This window comes from Choloepus didactylus, chromosome 5 (genome assembly GCF_015220235.1).
Source record: "Choloepus didactylus isolate mChoDid1 chromosome 5, mChoDid1.pri, whole genome shotgun sequence".
NCBI lineage: Eukaryota > Metazoa > Chordata > Mammalia > Pilosa > Megalonychidae > Choloepus > Choloepus didactylus.
The window spans coordinates 411368-428169 of record NC_051311.1 but is presented as its reverse complement, the minus strand read 5'-3'; the positions used below and the strand labels follow the sequence as shown (position 1 = coordinate 428169).

The 16802-nt window shown below is 47.0% G+C and overlaps 1 protein-coding gene across 6 annotated transcripts in view; it reads left to right on the top strand.

The window, feature by feature from the left end:
- The window catches only part of ITGA8 (integrin subunit alpha 8), a 226065-nt gene that overhangs the window by 19566 nt on the left and 189697 nt on the right, over positions 1–16802 (top strand). For all 6 annotated transcript variants that reach the window (XR_005217174.1, XR_005217173.1, XM_037837633.1 and 3 more), the window contains exons 3-8: positions 1903–2003; positions 3992–4115; positions 8579–8640; positions 9729–9774; positions 11877–12002; positions 12889–12933. Coding sequence is in view for 4 of the 6 variants with exons in the window: in XM_037837633.1 (XP_037693561.1) it covers positions 1903–2003; positions 3992–4115; positions 8579–8640; positions 9729–9774; positions 11877–12002; positions 12889–12933 (504 nt within the window). In the remaining 2 variants the exon portion in view is untranslated. The remainder of the gene's footprint in view (positions 1–1902; positions 2004–3991; positions 4116–8578; positions 8641–9728; positions 9775–11876; positions 12003–12888; positions 12934–16802) is intronic.

Genomic DNA, 16802 nt, shown 5'->3' with positions numbered 1-16802 from the left:
CTTACCCACTCGCTCCCTGGTGCCAAGGCCACTCCTGCCACCGCCAGTGCGCATGCACCGTGGCCAGAACAACCCCCGCCCGCTGCAACGGCTCCTGCATCCTCTCAGAACCAATCCTAGCCCCTCTCCCTTCAATATTGCCATTTTAGGCTACTTCACCTCCTTTCCAGCCCTGCCCCTCTTACCAGCCTATATAACCTGTAATCACCCCTGAATAAATCTCTTTGGCGCATACCCCTACTGGATGAAGAGTGTTTTTGTCCTTATCGCCGCCCTCCTTGCACGCCTCTCGCCGAGGACTCTGGCCAACGTCCTCCGCCTCGCCCTCGCCTCCGGGAAAGAGCCCCCGCCGCCGGTAACCTTTAAGCAGCCCCGAGAGCTGAGGGCTCGGCTACCGGCCGCCACTCCCCCTAGAAGCAGTAACCCCGACCGCAGATCTCCTTTAAAAAGTTTGAATTTTTTAGCTGCTGTGCTTCTCTTCATGGCTTTCTAATAGTTTAGGAATTTCAAAGCCACTGTAGCTCTTTCTCCCTGAGCCCTGCGACTAGTTTCAGTTCTGATGGCCACCCAGTCGCTGGTAATAAACTCATGATTCCTGGGTGAGAGCCTGCCCGGCGCACCTTAGGTGGGGTTTCCTGGTTTCTAACAAGAGATGTTTGGAGACATCATGGCCCTCGGGTTGTCTTGCTGTAAGATTTCCGTGGCCTCGGGCTTCTCAGCCCTTAAAGCTCCTTCCTCACCTTCTGGGATCTTTATGACTTTGTCTCTGCCCGTAAGACATGGAAACCCCAGAAGATGAGCGAGCCGCCCGAGGTCGCGCAGTAAGTGATGGGGAACCTTCCACTCTGAACTCCACAGTCTTTCAACAGCCTAGAAACAAGTAGAAATGTTTACATTTTAAATTTTAAGCTGTGAACTGTAAGGTGCTCCAATTCTTTGCCAGTTTTGTGAACTTTGGGTGAGGATTTCCAGAACTTGTTTAAAAAAGAAATCAAAAGGATGAAAATTTTTAAAGGGAAATTCATGATTTTCTTCTAACATGTCAAAATGCAAGTTTTAGGTTAATATTGAGAATATGTAGTTTATCCTTTTTAAAAAAACAATCTGTAATCACAAGTAAACTTAATTGAAGGTTTAATTATGCGTATACTTTAGCCTCACTTAATAGGAATTAAAAGTTCATTTTGTAATGCATTTGTTACAGAGTCGGGGAAGAAAATACAACCTTTACCAAAGGAAACACATACAAGTAGATGCCAGAATATGGTGTCTTCAGAAATTTATTATCCATTGCTGATGAAGCCCAGTTAGAGCTGTGTGGTTAGAACCACATGGGGAATCAGTTGACCTGGGGAATCAAGAGTGAAGAGAGAATATCTGCTTTTTATTAAAACCTGAGGCGTGTTGTAATGGGGTTGAGTTCCCACCAGACGTGCTGACATCTGTGAAGTGTCTATAAGCTGTTACCGTCACCTTCTGCGGCTGCAGGGACGTGTAACTCGGTTGGAAGTGAAGGCCTCGAGGGCTGGGCGTGTGCTCCGGGGACGGCCCGGTTTTGCCTTTGAAGAAGGCTCAGAATCGTTAGTGCGGTTAGTTACAGATGTTAGTCTTAGATTCGATTTGAGACTATCATAGGGCACATTAAGTTTACAGTACAGTTTTCTCTGGAAATGTAAATTGTAAAACAGAAAATGCTGCTTTTAAGTTAAGCGTGAAATGGACTGTTCAAATATGTATTTTTATTTGGTATTTTCCTAATGAAAGGCATTCTATAGCTTAGACTTAACCAAAGGGAAATCCTCTTGTGTATGAAATTGATTTTTAATGTACAAATTCTTTTTACCTGTTTTCATTGACTGCCACGCTTTACAAGTTATTAACAGCTCATGTCCTTCCTGTCAGACAACAGAAAGATCAGAGTGAACGGAACCAAAGAGCCCATCGAGTTTAAGTCGAATCAGTGGTTCGGGGCAACGGTGAAGGCTCACAGGGGGAAAGTGGTGGTGAGTACAGAGTTCTGCTGTGTTGCTTCCTCAGAGAACCCCGTGCACCGAAATGTTTTAGATTTCATGTACCCAAAAATCAGTAAGGTTTCATTAAGACTATATCCAGCTTTCAAAGATAAGCTTATTGTCACTTCAGAAGAGAAATTTAGTACTTAATCTGTGTTACTGTTTAAGCATTTGGAAATAAAATTTGCTTTCCAGATAATCAATTATTTTCAAATATTTGAAAAACATCTAAGAAAGATAGAAATATAAAAGTTAAATTGTGAAGAGACAAATGCTTTATTGTTTAAGATTGATTTAAAGGGCAGATTAATATTTGATCAGAGAATAGGACTACTGCTGTTAGAATTCTCAGAACATTTATCAGCTGTGACTCACTTGATCCCTTTTAAAATGAAGGAAAAGCATTCTTTTAAAAAAACCACTTAATGTATGATTCTCCGACTTCATTAATACTTTGTGAAGTCAAAGCTTCACTCCCCAGTTGTTATCTTTCATCTTCAAAATGCCATGATTTTATGACCGAGCAATGATGCGTGCCTAAGTTATTGAGAAATAAATTATTTGGTATTAAACGGACCTGGAAGTAGTTTTAGCTTGGGGGATTTTTTAACTTGTTAGATTTAATTTCCTTATAACCATACAGAAATAACTTTGGCTCTTAGGCTTTGTTTAAAGCTGTTTGAATTATGCTTTAATAAGAATAAGTATCTAAAGGAAATGCCTTGCTTTACTTAGTCCTGTGGTTAGCCCTGCAAAGAGATTTTGGCATAAACTAGGTGATGGATGAAATATAGATCACAAAGCAGGCATTTGCAGTACATTCCCTGTACTCTTGTATTTGCATTAATACAGTTTTCAGATTCCAGAATTAGTAAATACCTTTTATATCCTTCAGTAGCATATGACTTGTTTGAATTACTATTGAAAAGCTGAATGCATCCAATAGCTCTTTAGGGTTGAAAAAATCTTTTTGTGTGCTATATTGATCTTTTAAGTCTTGAAAATTTATCTGTAACATATAGCCAATGCCCATTTATTCAATATTTGTGGAAACCTTCAAAACAATTGAAAATAAATTAATATACTATGTTCATTTAAAAAATGGCTAAGTTTTGGCATGCTTGTGTTTCTGAATTATGTGATAGGAAATAGGATAATACAAAGTACATTTCAACTTAATGTTCTCTTTGGGCACTGAAACTTGGCAGAAGAAAGAAATAAACCCAGCCCTGTGGCATGACCCGGGACTTCCGTGTGCAAAGCTCCTTTCTGAGTATCCAGCCCCATGGGGCATATTCGGTTTGGGTAGAAACCAGGGATCGACTATTCCTCCCTCGTGTGGAAGTGAGAAGACATAAAAAGGATAACTCTTTAGGGGATGATGGCTCGCAGGCAATGGAAAGAATTGTGGCATTTAAATGTCCTTCTCTGGCAGAGCACGGAGCTGCCAAAGTTATCTGACAAGTCCTCAGACACACCGTTAGCGGCACTCGGTGTTCACGAGCTCGTCTGCGCCTTTTGATTTGGTAGTAGTCTTTTCTAGTTACGTGAAGATTAGACAAAGAATTCAAGCCACACTCATTGTAAGACATCACACTGCTTCACTCACTGAGTGATCATTTGCTTTTATGTGGACCCAATCTTTAAAAAAGAGAATAGGAATTCATTGTTTTTGGGAAATATTTTCTTTAGCTAGGCTGCTTTTGTTTAATTTAAAATCCTGTTGGTGGGGGGAGAGGTTGCTCCCGTGTCTGTTTAATTTACTCTGATTCTGTGGTGCATTAGTGTTCACTGGCCCTGGAAGTTTAATTACTGTGACCCCCAAGTCACTCCCAGCCTGCGGGAGGCCAGTTGACTCACCCGATGGTTTAATGTGGTTTGTCGTGACTGTAGGCACATTACTCCATGGTCCAAATAAAACTGCACTGTAGCGTGAGGAACCCGCTCCCAAGGCCTCTCATGTCTGTGATGTTTCCCAGGCCTGTGCTCCCTTGTACCACTGGAGGACCCTCAAGCCAACGCTGGAGAAGGACCCGGTGGGCACCTGCTACGTGGCCATCCAGAACTTCAGTGCCTTCGCCGAGTACTCTCCCTGTCGGAACAGTACGTTATCTCCTTTTCTGAAACTGAAATTCAGCTCAAGAGCTCCTCTGTGCAGTTAAGCCCCGAACTCCACGGGTCAGCCGTGGCCGTGGGCGGGAGAAGCAGGGAAGGGACATCGTGGCCCTGCAGGAGGGCGAGGCCGGCAGCTCTGTTAGAAATTCCCGTTTGCAGATGTCCTGAGGTGATTCCTGACTGAGCCCCCAGTGCTCAGCTGCTATTCAAAACTCCCCCTCGGGGAGCTGAGGAAGGACGTCCACCTGTGCCTGAGTTCTCTCCGCTGGGGGAGCTGTCACCTGCGCAGGGCGCTCTCCTCCACAGGGCTCTTCCCCAGACACCCCCACAGCCCTGGAGCCGGCCGCGCCTGGCAGCTCCGGGGATCTTACCACAAACGCCCTCGGAGGCAGCCCTGTGCTGGCTTTAGGCCCTCTGTTTTCTTGTGGAAAACCCACAGGCTTTAGGCGAGCCCTCTCAGAGTCCTTTGTGAGCTCCCACAGTCTTCCGTGATGACATGGATCGCTGGCACTTGTTGGTAAAGCAGCGGGTTTCACGCCTAAGTGAACCTAGGGGTCCACAAGACCACACTGGGGAGAAAATGTCGTTAGAATGCTCTGTTGACGATTTCAAGAAACTGAGTTTTTAGACCCAATTCTGAATTAGTTTGATTTTCAAAACTATAAGTAAACCTTTCCCATTTAGTAGGGATATTTTTAAAATTGGAGATTAATTCAGGTGAGATAGTGAGCAAGTATCAGGACGAATGATCAAGAGAGAGAATGGAGCGAGGATATCAGTGGGTGACAACGTGGCTGCTGGCCCCGGGGTCCCCCACAACTGGGTGTGGGCCGAATCGCTGGTGGTTTTGGTGAGGATTTTGACAAGGAGATGATGACTTTCTGTTTAAAATAAATCAAACGTTTCTTAACATTATGACCAATTCAGCTGAATGAATAGCCTGGTATATAAGTATTTCACTTTAAATAGCTGTATATAAGGGTTCTTTGCAGATATTGAGATTTAATTTTTTATTAATTCAGTACTTGGTTACGGAGTACATTGAACTCTAGTCTGTGCCCAGAGAATAAGGCAGAGCACAAAAGAGCGCAAACCCCTGTTCACAAGGAAGTAAACTCTGGTGGAGGAGCCAACAGCGAACAAGTAAGTGCTCAGTTCACCACAGAATGTCCGGTTCTGGGAAGTGCTGCAGCTGGAACGTAGCGCCGTTGGAGAACCGAGAGCAGCCGGGCCGCGGTGGGGAGCTCGCAGGTGAAGGGTCTCCGCGCCCGGCCGTGGTGGGGCGACGCGGGGGCGGCAGCAGGTGCCCTGCCCTGGGCGGGTAAGACGTCAGCGCTCTGTGCAGAGACAGGACACAAAGCCCTGAATTGACTCGGAAAATCGACGGTGGGGCCGGGACTCAGTACTGCACTTCTTCCGTGAGTTTATAACCCTGTCAGCTCGTGCTCCTCGGATTTGCTCCAGACGCTTTCCAAGGCAGCAAATGTCACGGCTGAACGGACCAGCGCGTCCCTCTCGCATCGCCCTGGGGCTCGTCCTGCTCTGCAGCCGCCTCCCCGGGGTCCCGGGCTCCTGCGCTGCCACTGCCTGGCCGGGAGGGCTCCGGGGACGCGCAGCCTGGCCGGGCTCAGCGCAGGGGCTGCGGCCGCTCTCTGAAAACGTCGGCCTTGAGCAGGGCGCGTTAGGATGCATTGTTTTGTGCTTTGCTTTCCTGAATGATAGACTCGCTCAACAAAGGTGAACTGGGCTGGCGGGCTGCAGCGGGCTGAGTAAGCTGCCACACGTGCTTCAGCTCATGGGGTCCCCGCTCCCACATCCTCAGGGCCTGTCCTCCTTCCCACATCATCCCAGGAGCAGGCCTTGTGTCCAGCGAGCACAAAGCCAGCCAGCTCAGGACAGAAGGCTGAGGCCACAGGAGGGCACATCAGCAACAGTGTTTCCAACGGAATGTCAGCACCCCTGTGAGCCCCACGCCGCAGGCCCTCTCCATGGGCCCTGGGGGTGGTGTGGGAGCATGTGCTGGTGTGTGTTGGTGGCATGTCCATGTGTGTCCATGTGTGTCAGTGTGTGTCAGTGGTGTATCCATGTGGGTTGGTGATGTGTCAGTGTTTTTCAGTGTCGGTGGCATGTCCATGCGTGTCCATGAGTGTTAGTGCATGTTGGTGGTGTGTCCGTGCATGTTGGTCGTGTGTCCGCACATGTGCATGCATGTCAGTGTGTCAGTGGTGTATCCGTGTGGGTTGGTGATGTGTCAGTGGCATGTCTGTGCGTGTCCATGTGTATCAGTGCCTGTCGGTGGTGTGTCCGTGCCTGTCGGTGGTGTGTCCGTGCATGTTGGTGGTGTGTCTGTGGCATGTCCATGCATGTCAGTGCATGTTAGTGGCATATCTGTGCATGTCAGTAATGTGTCCATGCGTGTCTGTGCGTATCGATGGTGTGTCTGTGCATGCCCATGCGTGTCAGTGTGTGTCAGTGGCATATCCATGTGGGTTAGTGATGTGTCAGTGTGTGTCAGTGTCAGTGGCATGTCTGTGTGTGTCCATGTGTATCAGTGCATGTCAGTGGTGTGTCCCGTGCATGACGGTGCTGTGTCCGTGCATGTCCATGTGTGTCAGTGCATGCCAGTGGCATATCTGTGCATGTCATTGATGTGTCCATATGTGTCTGTGTGTGTTGGTAGCGTGTCTGTGCATGTCAGAGTGTTGGTGATGTGTCTGAGCATGTCAGTGGCATGTCCATGCATGTCAGTGGTGTGTCCATGCATGTCAGTGGCATGTCTATGCATGTTGGTGGTGTGCTGCAGCTCGCAGGTGGTCCCACCCAGGTGTGATGGGCTCCCCCACCCCACTATGGTTTGGGGCCCACGTGGTTAGCAAGAGCTGCTGGGTCCTGAGTTCACTCGAGACATCAGTGTGAACTTATGGATGCTCTGAGTTCTTGGAAGAAAGAATCCTTCAGACCTTATAACCCAAAGGAAAAAATCGCCTCGCAAAGGGAAGAACCTCATGCTCTATTGGCATAAATATTTGAAGACAGTTATTTTCTCTATGAATTTTGTGAAAATTAGTGTTTTCTCATAATTTTTTCTGTTACCTCTTTAGAAGCAAAATAATTTCAAAAGTAGTCATATTTCCTTTTGAATAATTTACAATGTTAAAAAGTTAATTAAAAGAAGGATTTAGAAAGGTTTGTGCATATTAGAAATCCAGTTCTTAAATATACTCAAGTTGCACATGCGTGTTCACATAGAAACATCTGATGTATGTAGTATTCCTGCATGCATGTCAACATTTACACACATACATTTCTAGAAACCTGGTGGCACCCAGACATTTGAGGCTATCTACGTGAGCCTTTAGGGAACTTTACAAAACTGATAACTATAAACCACAAAATGTAGTATAAAATAAAGGAGCAAATTTGTTAAAATACAATTTATGAGACAAAAAAGTATTTAGAAAATAAAGACAGCATCTGGGAAGAACGGGTGACAGTGCTAAAATTAGCTGAGTGCTAACCGAAGGAAGATGCAGAAGGCGTCTCGGAAGTGTGCAGAGGCCACCCCTTCCGAGCAGCCTCTGCAACACACACCTGCCCATAGATCTTCCCTCTTGACGTGCATTTCCTTTGGCGCCTTCCTATTTTAGTTTCCATACTGGAAAATTCTGGGTAAGAATGGAGTAATTATTTGCACATTCACAACCAACTATATAATGATTCAGGTCCCCTGTACATAACTACCTTTTGGTTGTAATTTATTAGCACTTCAGAAATTGCAGAAACTATTTTAAAGTGCAAGCTATAAGTAGTAAATTCCTGGTCCTAATGCCCTAGAGACTTTTACAACATCCTTGGAATCCACGTTTTTGAAACTCTACCGTACAATGAGCTGTTCTGGGTCATTTGGTTACTGGGTTATATTAGGTGGAATCCAGCAGAAACCATCACTAAAGAGTATTCTCTGCTGGGAACACTGACAATACACCCCTGTGAGATTAATTGTAACCAAAACTGCAGTTTTCATTTTTACCCAACTTGTGACAATGTTGTAATGTAAATGAAATTCCCGTTAGGGACTCTGGGACCTGGACTCAGGCTGGAACCCTAGCAGAAAGCTTCCACTCAGCAGACCCCGCTGGGCTGAGCGCTCCCTTTTGGAGGCTTCTCCTGCTAGGAAAGCACATCTGCCCTCGCCCCGGAGCGTGGGTGACGCGCCTGGAGGAATGGGGAGCGCGGGCGGACCATGGAGATGCTACTTCTTCAGACAACACGGGTGGAACCCAGTTCAATAACCCAACATGACACCCGTCTTGCCACAGAAACAAATAGATTGCAAAGCACTTAATAAATTACGGGGAGGGACTTTTAAAGGCCACCGTGAACTGCACATTGTTTTGAGCTTAGCCGGGAGCATGAGCCCGTGGGAGTGACGGTCCGATGTGTCTCCACAGGCAACGCCGACCCTGAGGGCCAGGGTTACTGCCAGGCAGGCTTCAGTCTGGAGCTCTACAAGGTGAAGTTTTTGTCTTGTTGCTTCTGTGTAATGTTTATTTTGTCTGCTCGTTTTTTATTTTTTTACCCTCTGCCTGTCACTTGCCGTCTCCCAAACAACAGCAAAAAAGAATTTTTAAATATGTGTCTAGCCTGCTTAGGTGCGTTTTTCCTTATTTTTTTTCCCTGTTTGCTCTTTATTTTTATTAAAGTAATATATATTAATATATGCACATGGTAACCTATTAAATAATACAGAAATACATATGAGGAAAATCATCAATTTTCTTCCAACTCATGGAAATCATGTTTAAGTGAAAATCTCTAAAACTCAGTAAAGAAATAAGTGCTTCTAAAAAGGTTCCAAGAATCTCTAAATTGTTTTATCTCTTACCTTTAATGACAGATTAGAACTAATAGTATGAAAAATCATATGCCTTTCACAAAAATAAAAACAGAGTTGCCTAGCAAGAATATAGAATAGAAAGATTCAATGGTTTTGCAGATGGTATAGAAAAATTTCATCAACATACGAACTAGTTTACTCTGTAATTGTCTTGTTTTCTTTTGTTTTTTATTTCCACTGAAAGTTAGGGATCAGAATATGAAAAGTGAGGCTGTTAAGTGGAAGAGAAAATGTTTATGTCTGCAAGTCTGGAGTTTTTACTCTCTCTCCTGGGAAGGGAGTCGATTTGCTGATGTATAAAAAAAATAGGCATTACTGTGGCCTTGAGATAAATTGGAACCGAATTTTCTTTTTATTGCAAAGACTCAAAAGACCATGTCTGCTAAATTGCACAGTATTAGACATGTAGATGTTTTGTTTACTTGAAGCAATGCCAAAAGACTGAATTTATATATTCTCAAGGGGAAGAATTCAACTCCCCTAAAGTGAGTCAAATTAAAATTATTTAACATGACAGCACACCAAATAAGTGAGAGACAAACAGGAAAGAAAATGATTAACCTGCATAACTGAGATATGAGATCCTCTTTTAAATATTGCTTTTTATGCATAACAAACTGTTAGAGTCGTGCTCATTAGCGATAAGTTATCACCTTAAAAAGCAGTGTCTTCTTTTCCTATTAAGGCTGCTCTCTGTCTTCCAGGATGGAGACCTGATCGTGGGGGGACCTGGGAGTTTTTACTGGCAAGGTAAGTCTGTCGGCAGAGAAGAGTGCGTGCTTGTTAACAAGGAGAAGCAGCAGAAGTAACGTCAAATGTTGACGTCCTGTTAAGGTTAATTTTATAGCCATTCCCAGTTCTCACAGGAATGCAGCGCTATTTCAATTGTACTTTTGTTTTGTAAACAGTTTTTTAAAATACTGGTGCATCTTAGAAGTTCATTTTTCCGGCGAATGTTAGTTGAGGCTCTGCCTGGCTTTGTGCTGGGTGCCGGGGACACAACCAGGGGTAAAAGCAGACGTTGTCCCTGTCGTCGGGGTGGTTGGAGCTTGGGAGAGATGCCTCAGTCCAGGCCACTCACAGGTGCGGGCACGGTGGGCCTTGGGGCAGAGTGGCTTCTCGGGGCTGGACGCACACGGGCGCACTGGGCGCTGGGGCTGGAGTGGGGGCCTGAGACCTGTGCTCTGCTCACTGGAGACCCAGGAGGGGGGCATGAGCAGGTGCCCTGTGGCATTAAGGGGGGGCAGCTGGCAAGAGTGGTCAGAGGACCCTGTCGCTGGAGGCGGAGAGTGAGGGAGGGGCTGCTTCAGCCCACCCTGCAGGGCCGGCGGGACGAGGCTAGCAGCTTCCTCCTAGGGCCAACGGAAACCACTGGTGGGTTTAAGACTTTCAAGGGATGGCTCTAGCTAGAGTAGGAAGTTGTTTGTCCTAAGAATACTGGGGAAGTGTTGGAGAATTTTAAGCATGGGGTGGTGTGATAAAATTTGAGTTTTGAAAAGGTGACTGGTGCAACAGGGAAATGACTTAGAAGTTGGCCCAAGTCAAATAGTGAACTACGTATACAGTTTTATTCTAAGGTTATAAATGAATTTCCCATTTAAAGGTTGCACATTATTCTTAGGTTGAAAAAATGTCAGCTAAAGATGATTTGCTGAAAAGAAGCCATAGTTAGGGCATATAGAAGCATTTATCTAAGATAGTTAATTCAAAATTTTATTTCGGGTTAGGATGATAATGTTTAAAGGAAACAAGCAAACAAAGACAGTGAGGGAGTGGCATTTAGCATTAATCCAGGGCTGAATGCCAGGGAAAATTAGCAAATTCTGCAGACATAGCTCAGTTTATTCATGTTTAAATACCATCGTCTTAATAGCTGAATGTACATGTCAGTCACAGTCACTTGGAAATAGTTATGACCTGGTTTGCCAGTTTTATTCCTTTTCAACTTCCAACAGAAAAACCATGGGGATTATGTGTGAATTCCCAAAGAACCATTTGGCTTTAAAAATAATGTTAAATATTAGTCTTTTAAAAACATTTCTCCAGTTTTTCTCCCAAAGAGCATGGGATCATGTTTCCTTAGATGCCCATAATGAATATGGGAACACATACAAATGGAATGGAGAATTATGGCCACCTTTTAGATACTTTTCACCCCAATACAGTCAAATTTCAAGACTTCTGATAGTGACTTATTTGGGCGAGATTAGCCTGAGTTCTGAGTTCTTCTCATGTCAATATTGGTGGCATGGACTCTTCTCTCAGGAAAATCTGGACCTCACTGATTTTACACTCTGTAAGATTGTGTAATCCCTCCCTTTAGCTCAGCTGATAGGTTTTTTGACGGAGTGAGTGATTTGTTTGAATGCAGCATTTCTACTTTGCAAGAACACAAAAGGTCTTAGAATGCCAGCAGGGACCCTGGTCCTAATACCAAACACCTGTTAGCAAAGGTGTGGCCTCAGAGAAGCACTCAAGCACCAAGGGGTTCTGCCCCGTAACATGCTGTAACGTGGCTGGACGATTTCTAAGCTTTTGCCCAGCTAAAGCATTCTGGAATAGCAATTTAATTACATACGTTTCCGTGGAAGTGTCTTCACCTTAGATATTTCTACCATTTAGAGGTGGAGGGGTGAAGACAGGCAAAATTCAGTTCATCTTTGGTCTTGGATCAGAAGGGAAGGGCCACCCAGCTCCAACGAGCTCCGTCTTGCTGTTCTCTTGGCAGCCAGGAAATTCATCAGCTAAAACGTGAGCCATTCTGGGCAAACGTGTTGCTCGTTCTGTGTCTGCCGAGAGAGGACCTGCCTTTCGCGTTCATTCAGTTAATGCATTAATTTGTTTAAACACAGGTCAGGTGATCACGGCCAGTATTGCAGACATCATTGCAAATTACTCATTCAAAAATATTCTAAGGAAATTGGCACGAGAAAAACAGACCGACGTGGCTCCAGCCTCCTACGATGATAGCTACCTTGGTGAGGTCCATCACTCAAGCTGTGTGGCTTCTCAAATATTATTTGGGCTTTTATGCAAATGTTCTTTTCTTTTTCACTTAGTGTGGACTAGATTTAACACCGCCTTCCTTTTCAAATATGACTATTGATTTAGCCATGGTGTGCAATCTACGTGATTTGAACAGTTTCTTTGTAGGCTTCGTAATCGCTTCTTGCACACGGAATATCTCCGCAGTAGCGGGTACTGTGTGTCAGGGGAGCCACTCCAATCCTGCAGGGCCAGTGTGCGAGCAGCTTCTCCCAACTTCCAGAGCCTCTGTGGTTGTCGGACTGTTCTCAAAATTTATTATGTGCAAACCACACAAAGCCATGTCATCACTGTTGTTTCCTATGTTTGGGATCCTGGCAGCATTTCAAAACCTTGATGAATAATAAAAAAAAAAATGTAGCTATGTCTTGTCAGTGTGGCTGGCATCCCCTTTACAGCTAAGTGAAATCTGTGGAAAGCTACCTTTAAAGGAAGCAGGAAGTTGGCCTTGTATGTGGTGAGAAATATCAGACCAGAGCCTGGGGGAGCTTTCAGAATACCCTGTCTGATTGTGAGGAATCAGTGATTCTTCAAATGCAACAACTGACACTTTCACTTTAAGGTAGTTTCTGAAGCATTCATGTCTTAAAATTGACCTGAGAAACTGATTTTGTTGCCGTATTTCTACTAAAGATCAGTAGTAGCAGATTTATTATGCTTCTAGAATTTAGTGTAAAATGTTCATTTTACTTTTTCTCTTTATAGAGCCCTAAACTTTATTTTATAATATTTGTAGATATTTTTGAACAAAGCTATAGTAGGTCTTTCATTTTTCTAAGATATAACTCATTTGTTAAGCCTTCAAACCTGTGATTACAGGATACTCAGTGGCTGCTGGGGAATTTACTGGAGACTTTCAACAAGGTAAGAGACACTATTAAGTTTAAGTCTTTTATAAAGCATGAAAACTAAGGTAAAATGATTTAAAAAGTCATTTTGTAATGACTTATAAAGAAGTGTGATTTTCTTTGCTATCCTAAATGTATATAAATGGAATTCCCAAATGTAGATAATAATATTTTGTAGAAAGACAAAAAAAATATTTTGGTACCACTTTTTATTTTTAAGTCTCAAAGAATTTCATAAGAATGAATATAAATCCTTATAAATCTAGTTAAGCAATAGAAAATTAGTGTGGTACTGCGGTCGCAGTTGATTTGTCTGGGGGGGGGGCGGCCGGTTGCTGAACCCTCGGCTCTCGGCGTTGCTCGGAGGGTACCGGAGGCGGGGGCTCTTTCCCGGAGGCGAGGGCGAGGCGGGGGACTGGGCCCGGTCCCCGGCGGAGGCGTGCAAGGTGTGGAGGGCGGCGAGAAGGAACAGGCAGGACACGGTTCTTTTAGGGTGAAGAAGCCAAGAGAGTTTATTAGGGGTGAGCACAGGTTATATAGGCTGGCATAGAGGGCGGGGGTTGTTACAAGTCAATGCTGAGGGGATAAAGGCTAGGATTGGTTCTGAGAGGGTGCGGAGGTTAGGATTGGTTCTAAGAGAGCACGGAGGTTGTTTGAAAAGGGGCGGGAGTTGCTCTGGCAACGGTGTCTGGCAACAATGTATACGCACTGGTGGTGATGGGAGTTGCACTGGCAACGGGGAGTGTCCGGGCAAGATAAGGGGGTGGGGAAAAGGCGGTTCCCTCCGGCAAGCCTCTCCTAACAGTGGTATTTTGGGTGAGGAAATGGGGCCTGCCTCCGGCCTCACTTTCCCAGGCCCGGGGGGCTGTGAAGGGCGCTGTTCACCCGTACCCACTACCCTCCCCAGGGGTGGCCGATCCCCTGGCCCAGGCCCGCCAAGTCGAAGCACGTAATCAGTGTCCCGCATTTCCCCCTTTTTTTCTAATTAAAGGAAGAAGCTTACCGGAGAGGTTTGCTAAAGGATGAGGGAAGGGGAAGGTAGGGGAGGGGAAAAAGGGTTGACGGTGGCTCAGCAAGGCTGGAGCTCAGCGTTGGTGTGGCGCCCGGGCGCTCGACAAGGGCCTCGCTGCTAGCGGGATGGGCGAAGGTGGAAGGTTTAACTGGAGCTCGAGGTTGGTACGAGGTTCAGGCGATTGAGAAGGGCCTCGCGGTCGGCGGGTTGACCGGTGGCGGTGAGGTTGCGGAGGGTTGGTTGTCATCTTGGAGTAGGGAGCGTCAGAGGTGGCGAGTCGCTGGTACTGGATTTGCACGAACGAGGAAAAAATAGCATCTGTTTGTTTTCTTACAAGTTGGACGATTCTGCGGATAATGCAGGGTCCTAAAGTGAGAGCTAGAATAATCATTAGTAGGGGGCCGAGGAGAGGGAGGAGGTATGGGAGGAGGGGGGTAAAGATGTGGGACCAATAGCTGGTGGCTTCACGGTCTCTTCTACGTCGTTCTAGTCCCTCTCGGACCTTGTTTAGGCTGTCCTCGGCGAGACCTGTGGAATTGGCATATACACAGCACTCTTCTCCTAGGGCGGCGCAGAGGCCTCCTTCTTTGAGGAGGAGAAGGTCGAGACCTCGGCGGTTTTGGAGCACTACCTCAGAGAGGGAATTGACAGAATTTTTAAGATGGGAAATAGCGTTCTGTAGGTGACGAATGTCCTCGTCAACCGCCGCTCGGAGGTGAGTTAGGGCGGAGCCTTGACTGGCTAATGCAGCGATTCCGGTGCCAGCGCCTGCAAGACCTAGGAGGGAGGCAATTGTGAGGGCTGTGATGGGCTCTCGCTTTTGCAGAAGGGCGGGATCTGCAGTCCTTTCTAGGCGGAGGAAGAAGTCTTCCTCGCTGTGGTATAAGACCCTAGGGATAAGGACAATTAGGAGGCAAGTTTCATTAGTGGTATTGAGGGTTTGCACATTAAGGCAGGGGGTAAGTCCTGTAGAGGAGCAGAGCCATTGGGAGGAGTTGTGAGGAATAAGAAACTTGGCAGAGCTGCTGGGAGAGGAGTAGTTGGCACAAGCTGTGAGGCTGGGAGAGTTACTTGAGCGAGGACGGATGCACTTTCCTGTAAAGGAGACTGAGTGAAAAGTTAGAGGGACGGCAGAGGTATTCCAATTGCATTCCGAAGGGCTGTCCTCTGTGTTTTCCGAAAAGGAGAGGTTGGAGGCAACTGGCTCATATAGGGGGAAGGAGGTGGAGAGGCAAAGCCAACAAGAAGAGGTAAGATTAGGGTTGGAGGAATTCACTGAGGTGAAGGCCACTTGGATAAGGTCGAGGAGGGGAGAGGAGTAATGAGAGGGGGGCAGAAAAGGTTGGGGTGATGGGGTTGGCGATGCGTTGTTTGCAGCTGAGGTGCGACTGGTTGGAGCTGAGGTGCGGCTGGAGGGCTGTGGAAAAAGGGGGTTCACTCGGACTGGGGTCCAGGCTCAGGTGTCGGGGCCTGGGTGGGCCTATACGAGGGCCCCCAATGTTTCATCACTAGAGCACTTCCTCCCCTCAGTAGAAGAAGGAGGAAGTTCGCCATTTTGGAGCAGTCTGGGGGGGCAGTTGCAAAGAGGTACACGGCGCCAAACAAAGAAACAAAGACACAAAGGATTACAGTAAAGTAATGGAGGGGAAGAGGGAGAGCGTTAGGAGGAATGGGGGTCATAGAAGAAAAGGACGAGAGGCAGACGGAAGAATGGGTAGTGGGGAAGGGAGGAGCGGCTCCGGAGCGGCGAGGGAGAGGCGGCCCCTGACGTGGAGCGGCGAGGGAGAGGCGGCTCCGGGAGCGGCGAAGGAGAGGCGGCCCTTACCTTGCAGGCGAGGAGAAGGAGAGCTGGAGAGGCGTCCGGGCGAGCGAGTGGCGTCACTGGACCGCTGCGTGGAGAGGACTTCCAAGTGCAGGTGCCCCACGTTGGGCGCCAGTTGCGGTCGCAGTTGATTTGTCTGGGGGGGGGGGCGGCCGGTTGCTGAACCCTCGGCTCTCGGCGTTGCTCGGAGGGTACCGGAGGCGGGGGCTCTTTCCCGGAGGCGAGGGCGAGGCGGGGGACTGGGCCCGGTCCCCGGCGGAGGCGTGCAAGGTGTGGAGGGCGGCGAGAAGGAACAGGCAGGACACGGTTCTTTTAGGGTGAAGAAGCCAAGAGAGTTTATTAGGGGTGAGCACAGGTTATATAGGCTGGCATAGAGGGCGGGGGTTGTTACAAGTCAATGCTGAGGGGATAAAGGCTAGGATTGGTTCTGAGAGGGTGCGGAGGTTAGGATTGGTTCTAAGAGAGCACGGAGGTTGTTTGAAAAGGGGCGGGAGTTGCTCTGGCAACGGTGTCTGGCAACAATGTATACGCACTGGTGGTGATGGGAGTTGCACTGGCAACGGGGAGTGTCCGGGCAAGATAAGGGGGTGGGGAAAAGGCGGTTCCCTCCAGCAAGCCTCTCCTAACAGTGGTATTTTGGGTGAGGAAATGGGGCCTGCCTCCGGCCTCACTTTCCCAGGCCCGGGGGGCTGTGAAGGGCGCTGTTCACCCGTACCCACTACCCTCCCCAGGGGTGGCCGATCCCCTGGCCCAGGCCCGCCAAGTCGAAGCACGTAATCAGTGTCCCGCATGGTACCTATTTTATGAATGAAAAATACCCAGAAGATTAAACGACTTGAACAGAAACTATGCTATTAGTTAGAAATCAAGATCCCTCATCTTAATACTTTGGTTTCTAAAGTCTCGTATTGACATGTCCAAAGCTGAACTCTACTCACCTCCACCTCAGTCTCCCAACATTGTTTCCTCTTCCCCTTTGGATGCTGCCAAGCCCTAAGTCATGAGGTAGTTGACCCTCTTCTCATCTGTGGCCTGGCCTCTGTGTCCCACA